Here is an 8924-nt window from a genome sequence, read left to right as displayed (position 1 = left end):
GCATGGAGGGGTGCATGGTAGTGGGGGATAGAGGACAGAACAGGAGGGAATTTTAATGGTGCTTTACAGACTTTGGAAAATGCTGAAAGAGGACCCTGTCTGTCTGTCTGTCTGCGCTGACACAGACAATAACTGCTGCACAAGCCAGAATTCAAAATCTCCATGAGCTACAAAATGTTTGAAAAGGGAAAAGCAACAAAGAAAAAAGGAGATCCTTAGATGTGACAACGTGCTCCCTGATCTATTTCGTAAGACACACACAGCAAAAACTCAAGTCCCGTGATGTTGAGTGTGATCAGAGGGTTGAACCTTGCCACGTACTCTTCAGGCAGCATCCTGGATGTGCTTTGAATGGTATGTGATTACTTCAGACTCAAGGAAAAGTTCCTGTAAAGGCTGCTATAACACTACACTACTTTCAAGACTGAATTTGGTCACAGACTTTAGCCACTCTTCACAATGTTTTAGGAGTTAGAAACAATGTTAGGTAACAACAGCATTACACTTGGGACAACCCTTCACCATGAACATGATGCAACAGCCCTGTAACAGCGGGGCAAATGATGGGGTCCAAATGCTGGCTGGTCCAAATGTTTAGAAACAGCCATTGAACTGTTTTGGGGGCATAGACTTCAGGGGTATGGGCTGCATTGTCCAGCTTTGTCCCCTTGTGGCTACCACTGAATTCCTGTCCATGCTTACAGGCAAGGCCAGGGAAGCAAATGGTCTTTGGGTTTCTTTTTATGTAGATTTTACCTTTTTGTACTTCTCTCAGCATTTGACTCCAAAAATGACAATTTCATTTTTTGGCTTAGCACTGTGGAACTTGTCAAATGGAAGCCATGTCCTTACAATTGCCTGACTTTAAAAGCTGGTCTTCTGTAGAAAGATAAACAGAATTCTAGTTTGGGAATAAAGATGGCAACAGCTAGAGCAGGCTCAGAGAGACTTGCTGTGATCCAACTGACTTTTAAGAATCCACAGAACTCTAGCTTTCTTTGCTAAAAGTTTTGGTGCCAGAGCCCAAACACACCACTCAACTCAGTAAAACACAACAGTTGGATTTTGCAGGCTCCACAAATAACATGAAGGCCAATTCGTGTTTCTGGTCCCAACAGTTCTCTGTTGTATAGGAAGTACCTCACCTTTCTAGCTGGTAGATTTCCGACTCCATATTTGGATACTTTCCTCTAAGCAACACTTTCCTAAGCTGCAGTCTGGACCCTGTGTACTCCCACATACAGCCCTACTGACTTGGCCCTGTACCCTTTTGGTTTGTTTTCCACCACTAACTGTAAAAAAAAAAAAAAAAAAAAAAAAAAAGTCTCTGTCAAGGTCAAGTATCAAGTTATGGCAAGAGGCAAATAAAAGTCACCCAGATTCCTAGATGACAACCTTTACTATGCACACAGCACCTGCTTCAGTCTTTAAAAATTGTAGAAATGTTTCATTCTTTTCATCTGAATCATTGTCCTAATCTTCTGTGACAAAAACTGCAAAGTGGGTAGAAATGATTAATGACATCCTAACTGCGACATACTTCATCTTTAAGATTGAAAGTCTCCTTTGATACTCATTTATTTTCATCAGTAGACTGAGTGACACTGAGGCCTTTGGGTCATTTTTTTTTTGCAAAACTCACCAACCATGGCTCATGAAAAACAAAAACAAAAACAAAAACAAAAACGTGCCCATGTGTAGCCTCACTGTTGGTCAGAGTAGCTTCTTCACTGTGTTCTCATGACTGCTGAAGTATGAAGTAAATGTTCATTAAACACTTCAGCATTCTGCTTGGTATCAAACCAATAGGCTCTTCCCCACCAGCTGCCAAAATAATCATCTTGTCCTCTCCTAGGATGCTTCCAATTCCAGTTGTCTTACCTGTCTTTCATGGAGATGTAGAGAAAGGAATAACTAGACACCTCAGATTCTGTCACTGTCACAAAGAAGGGAAGCGTAAGATAAGGGTAAATAGTACCAATCTCTCAAGGAAGTAAAATTAACTTTTGAAGAACTGGAGACACAAAGGCAAGAAAAATGAAAGTAAAAGTAGACAAAACAAAAACAAACACATCCCTGTAAAGCTCAATAATGACATTGCTCCCTCCCAGAGGTAAAGACCACCTAGCAAAAACCCAGTATCAGACATGAGAAGCCTCTTTAGTGTTGTTGACAATAGTTGTCCACGAGACTCCCAAAACACACAGCCTGTTGCTGTTGCCCTTGGTTACTGCCAGAGGCAGAAGCTAAGGTCCCTATTGCTGAAGGCACCATGCACTTCAGACACAAGACATAGAGAATCCTGAGTTAGACGTGACCTAAATGCCAGAAGGTGCCATGAAATGTTCCAAAAGGAGGTAACCAAAAGCCCTACAAAACTATGATGCCTACAAACCACATCAATGACTACCATGGTGTCATACGTATACAGTACTGACACAGATACTCTGATATGGGACATATAGAAGGCTCTCTACTTTCACTTAGCATCCACTGAACAAAAGTGTAATTAATTGCCTGGCCCTAGAAACCTACCAAGTACCCATGGGGCTAGAGGATATTTTAGAACACCTACAAGCACCACTTTATTAAAGTAGCATAGTCTCTTAACTATACTGTTAATATTGGATACATCTATAAAACAACTCTGGCACCCAAGGCTCAGGCAGTTTCCAAAAAATGGGGCAGAAAGATGTAAAACCAGAGGATCAGAGAGATTTCTGTGAGACTGTCTCCAAGTAATGTTTAAGCTCTCTCTAACATAGTTGCCTAACATGAGCTGAAAACAACACAGACATGATAAAGGGGATGGGACCAAGACCACAGGCCTTAACCAACTGCACAAAAAACAAAACAAACAAAAAAACAAAAACTGTAGGAAACTAAGTAGTGCTCAATGTGAGAGAAAGTCTCCCCCAGGGAAGAACACACCAACTAGTCATCCAGTACCAAATGATCATCCCTGAAAACATACATACACGTAAAATTATACAGACAGAATGGGTTGTAATTAGTAATACATATGTAAGTACATATATGCATGTAACAAAAGAGATCATATATTTAAGGGAGTAAGGAGTGGTATACAGGAGAATTTAAGGGAAAAGGGAGAATAATGCAATTATACTATAATCTCAAAAACATCAGAGGAAATATGAAAAAATTCTAGCTATAAAAATAAGTCTCTAAATAGTTAGGCAACATGTTTTATTACTATGCAGTCTTACATTTTAATTTCCTGGAGAACAATTTTATTTTACAATGTGAAACCATAATAGTCACCTGTTTATTAGAAATAAAATCCACCACACTTTTGTTTTGTTTTGTTTTGTTTTCTGCAAAATGTCCTGTGAAAGACTTAAAAGAACAATACGTGCGGAAATTACTTTCAAATGGAATGATAATGGTGTACTTCAAAAGGAGGTCAGGCAGTGGATCAGTATTTATCCCTAGTATACAAATGGATTTTGGGAACCCATTCCACATAGAGGGATACTCCCTCACCCTAGACACATGGGGGAGGGCCTGGGTCCTGCTGCAAATGGAAGGACCTGCTGCAAATTGAATATCCCTAATGGAAGGCCTTGCCTTCCCTGGGAGCAGAAGTGATTGGGATGGGTGTTGGGAGGGGATCAGGGAAGGGGGGAAGGGAGAGGGAACTGGGATTGACATGTAAAACAAGCTTGTTTCAAATGTGAATGAAAGGGGGAAAAAAAGGAAAACACACACACACACATACACACACACACATACACACAAACACACACACACACACACACACACACACACACACACAAACACACGCAACTGTAAAGGTCAATAATGCAAACCAAAAATAAGTACAAAGGCTTTATATACCATGTTATCAGCGAGGTGGTGAAAAATTCAGTTCTTAGTGTGAGTTATGCCTTTCCTAGGCTCTCCTGTATCCTGCCTACTTATCCACACCAATTAACTCTTCCTGTCCTATTATTTCCCTTTTCTCTTCATACCACTTGTGTTCTATTGCCACTCCCTTTAAATTTTCCCCATTCCTGACCTAAGTAAGGTCCCTTTCGGGTTTCCTCACTTCACAGGAACTCCCGTTTAAATGCAAAAATCTAAAGATTCAATGCTAAGACCCACATATGAGACAAATGGTGCAGCATTTGTCTTTCTGGGTCTGTGTCATGTCAATAATTACTGTTTGGGTAGGTACGCTGGCACATTCCTTTAATCCCAGTACTTGGGTGTTGGAGGCCAGCCTGGTGTACATAGTAAATTCCAGGCCATCCAAGGCTGCATACTATTTCAGAGTAACATAAAACAAACAAACAAAAAGAGCATTACAAGAACATGTTTACCAAATGACTCACCAATTAGCTCTCATCTAATTTCAAGTACCACCTCTAAGTTCATAGGATTATCAATATTTTCACCTGTGTAAACATGTGAGAAATTGTTAGTCCCCTGGGATACTGGGACTGTGAGTTGGATGAGTAGATAAGAAGGCACTTTTGCCAAGCCTAATAACCTGGATTTGATCCCTGGGGCCCTTGTATTTTGCTCTTAGAATATGTCCTCTGACATCTGCACATATGCTCTGATTGGCGCACACACACAAAAATACATTTTTCAATACAGGATGAATTCCCCTCCCCCAATAACAGTCTACTCACTGGTGTCAGATACAAAAAACATTTATTAACAGGGAAGTAGTCTCATTTTATTTATGTATGTCAGTGTCAAGTACACAGTTACAATGTCACTTCTCTTAAGCATATTGTGGAATTTCATAATGTGTACAAAGAAAATATTCAACAGGCCATTCCAATTAAATGACTCACTTCCTTTAAGACTTCGTACCTTTTATAAAGCTTTGGCTGGAGCAAGTTTCCTAGCTTCCCTTATCATTAAAAAAAAAAAAAAAAAAAAAGTAAGACCATATGGTTACAGTAAATAACACTAAGTACAATTTATTTTTATGTAAGTTTATAACATTTACCAAACTAGTGTCACCTATCAAAAGTTGGTACTAAAAGTTGTACTAAAAAATAAAACAATACAGTATATCTCTAGACTGTTAGAAACACAAAGTTTATAAAGTATTAAGTTTATTTGAATTCTTATAGTGAAAATTTTCATTAAACATATACCTTATTATATTGCTTCAGGAGAAAGGGAAATTCAAGATTAAAAGATTCTTAAACATAAAGAATAGATTGTTTCAGAAAAGAACACTGAATAGCAACTAAAAATCTGCAGGGGATGCACTCAGTTGCTCTTAACTTTAGTTTGCAACATCTTAATGCCCTTGTACTGAAGGAATTATGTATTTAGTACTGAACATAAATCTAGCATCTTTCAGAGGATGCCAAGCACCAGTTACTTGGGGTTCTAATCCTATGAATGTAACTTTTGAATATAATTATCAGTGGCACAAAAAAAAAAAAAAAAAAAAAAAAAAAAAAAAGAAAAAAAAAAAAAAAAAAAGAGGTTAAACCTGGCAGCAGAATTAGAAGGGAATGCCATAAGAGACAAAGGTGCTATTATCAAGTAAGAAATTATTTTTCTTCAAGAATCTCACAACGTATCAGATACACACAAGTTCATTGAAGGAACAAAATAAATGTCATTTTTTTCCCCAAAATTCCTAAGATTCAAAACCAATAAACACATAACTGTTTAAAATGTTAACTCTCAAATAAAAAGTAAGAAAACCAACTAACACATATGCTATCTTTTCAAAAACAAGTGTACTATGAAAACACACACACACACACACACACCCAGACACACACACACACAGGCAAAGGCTGGCTGAATTTGCTGCTAGCTCTCTGTTGTCATAGGTTTTAGTTTCTAAAATGATATCACAACAACATCTGAGTTTTTATTTTCATTCAAGTCAGGATTCAGAGGAAAATAAAGAGCTGGGCCTATATCTTCATCCCATAAAATTTTAAGTAAAATGCTAAAAATTTATCAAAATATTTTATCTTTATAAACACCTCAGCTTCTGCTTTTCAAGTATCAAAGTCAGAGATAATAACATTACTTCTAGTAAGGTCCTTAGTTTTCTTCTAGTTATCCAGCTTAATTTTAGCTCTTCTGAATACCAAGTATACAAATAACCCTATATATCTCATCATTTTTAAGTTACTACAAATTGAATCATTGCTATCACAGATTTGTTGTTGGCAGGAACAGGCAGATCACTTAATATTTAAACTGAATTTCAATTTCAGTTTGTAAAATGCTCTATAAGCCCCAATTTACTTTTATAGGTCAGCAATGTTCAGTTTTTATTTATGAATAAAACTGCAAGACAAACTACAAAGTATTAAAAATCAAGAATAAGCAAAACTTTTCATTAAGATTGTCTAAAATTCTGCTATAGAGGAAAGGAAAAAAAATCCTAAGTACTATAGGCAAAGTCAAAATGACCACTAAGCAAAAATGACAACTAAGCCCAAATCAAGTCACCCTCCTAAAAATCAGTGGTGGTAGACACTCAAATAGAAGTTGCATTGTCAAAAATCTGATAAGATTAAGACAAAGAAATATTTTCCATAGCTGGTATTCAGACAGAATTCAGAGATTCAGAAGAATCTCTCGTTTATGCTGGCAATATCTCAATGTGTAGTTTGTATCAAAGTTACTTTCCATGTTAACAACACTAAGGTTTTTCCTAGAAAATATATCAAGATGAGTAAAGTTTGGTAGTAAGGCTTCTCAGACAAAAAAATTCAGCATAGAATCAAGGATTATATTGTTAAAGGAGATTTGTTTCTCTCACTTAGTAAATAAAGTTTGCAGGATATAGGAAACCCTACCGAATAAAATGTAGAGTCAAATAGAAACAATATTGTATTTATACTGACTTAACAAATTCACAATATTGGGTGTGAGCAAGGATGAATGATTTTAAAAATAAATTTCCTGTTTCAAACTCAACACCTGTACCGATTAGGATATATTCTTAGGGCAGGTCAACTTCTTTATGATGTCTCATTGTATGCTGATTCTTTTCCGAGGGTCTCCGGAATCCTTTCTTGCAGTGCTCACAACAGTGAGGATAGTCTTTGGTATGAATGGAGATAACGTGTCGCTTGAAGCCTGAGGCATCTGTAGTGCTATATTCACAGTACTCACACTGATACATTTTCCTGCCACTGTGTGTCTTCATATGATTTTGAAGCTCACACTGTTGTCGAAATCCCCTTTTACATCTCTTACACTTGAATGGGACACTCATTGTGTGAACTGAGAGAATATGGCGACTGAGCACAAATGGATCTGGACTCTTAAAGTCACAGCGTCTACACTGGTGCATTTTTTTTACTTTTATGGGTAGCTTTTATGTTTCTTGAGTTCTGAAGGCCTATGGAACCCTTTGATGCACATCTCACACTTATGAGGATAGTCCTTTGTGTTAACTGAAATTATGTGTCGCTTCAAATCACTTGAGTTTGAACTCTTATGGCTACAGTGCAAACACTGGTGTGTTTTGCTTTCTTGGTGGGTAAGAGCATGTTGCTGTGCCTCTTTAGTGTCTGAGAAAGTCAGCACACAGATGTCACATTTCAATGGTATCTCCTTTCTATGCTTAGTTTTTACATGTGTTTTCAAGTTAGAGGAGTCTGCAGACTTGTACTCGCAATACTGGCATTCATAGGGCTTCTCTCCAGAGTGAACGCGTATGTGCTTTTTGAGCTCTGACGGGTGACGGAAACCCTTACCACACTCTACACAAATGTGAGGAAACTTCTTGCTGTGGACTGCCAAAAGGTGGCGATTCAATAACGCCTGTTCATCTGTTTCATAGTCACAGAACTTACACTTGTATGTTTTGCTGGCTTCTTTCTCTCCATGAGTTGTTTTGTGAATACGTAAAGCCCCAGCATGGGAGAAATGGTTCCCACACTCATCACACTCTGTGTCCTTTCCAGCCTTACTGGTCATCTTGTGCCTCTTCAGGTGATCATGTAAACTTATCCTCTTGTTGGTACTGTAATCACAGTCAGTGCAGTGGTATTTTTTTATTGGCCAAGTGTTCAGGAATGGTTTTTCAAGTGTCTTTTCAAGAAACTTTTAGACTTAAATTTCTTTCCACAAAACACGCAAGGATAGACTGTTAAAGGTTGTCCATCAGGACCAACAATTATTGCTAAAAAGACGAAGAGACAAAGGCAAATAGTGAAGCTTTATTTTATTTTTCATTTCTTCATTAAGTCTAAAGTAGGTTCCTAGCTTTGGGAGCCCATTCCCCAATGGAGAGATACTTTCTCAGCCTAGATACACAGGGGAGGGCCTATGCCCTGCCCTAAATGATGTGACAGGCTTTGATGATACCCCATGGGAAGCCTCACTCTCCCTGGGGAGGGGATAGGGTGTGGGATGGGGACATTGGTTGGGGTCATGGGAGGATGGGAAAAAGAGGAAACTGGTATTAATAAGTAAAATAAGATTGTTTCCACTTTAAGTAAACATTTATAAAAACATAAAATTAAAGTATGTTCTTGAACTTTATCAGTTTTTAACTTGTCACTGCTTTTCAATATTCATATTGCAATCACAAGAAAGAACTGGATCCACTATGACTAGATTAACATCATTCCTACCAATTTTTTTTTTAAATAAAAATGAAGCCTTATCAACTTACAGACCCAAAGGAAATAATTTGTAAGTAAAGTTAAACATTTAATTAACTTTATTACAATCCAAACTTTCAATAATCTATGACATTCTTCAACAACACCTACAAAAATTTAATGTAGAAAGCTGTACTGTCCCTATAAACAACCAAGGAATGAATATATGCTGCTAACATATATTCCCTGGTTTCTCTAAGGGATGTCTGTTTAAATGCTCTGGTGGTAGCAAATGCCTGTAGCTCATGTATTGAGTGGCAGAAGGATGAAAAATTCTTTGCCAGGCTGAGC

The 8924-nt window shown here is 37.7% G+C and overlaps 1 protein-coding gene across 1 annotated transcript; it reads right to left on the bottom strand.

Annotated features, from left to right (window-relative positions):
* Window positions 1–6961: 6961 nt before the first annotated feature.
* Window positions 6962–8050, bottom strand: LOC127214711 (zinc finger Y-chromosomal protein-like; the record flags this gene model as incomplete). Its single annotated transcript, XM_051175008.1, is given in 3 exon segments — window positions 6962–7333; window positions 7336–8022; window positions 8024–8050. Coding segments are annotated over 3 exon segments (1086 nt in total), but the record flags the coding sequence as incomplete, so codon positions are not given.
* Between the last annotated feature and the right edge of the window lie 874 nt (window positions 8051–8924).

Source organism: Phodopus roborovskii, unplaced genomic scaffold, assembly GCF_943737965.1.
Source record: "Phodopus roborovskii unplaced genomic scaffold, PHOROB, whole genome shotgun sequence".
Lineage (NCBI taxonomy): Eukaryota > Metazoa > Chordata > Mammalia > Rodentia > Cricetidae > Phodopus > Phodopus roborovskii.
This window is presented reverse-complemented; position numbering and strand designations above follow the sequence as displayed.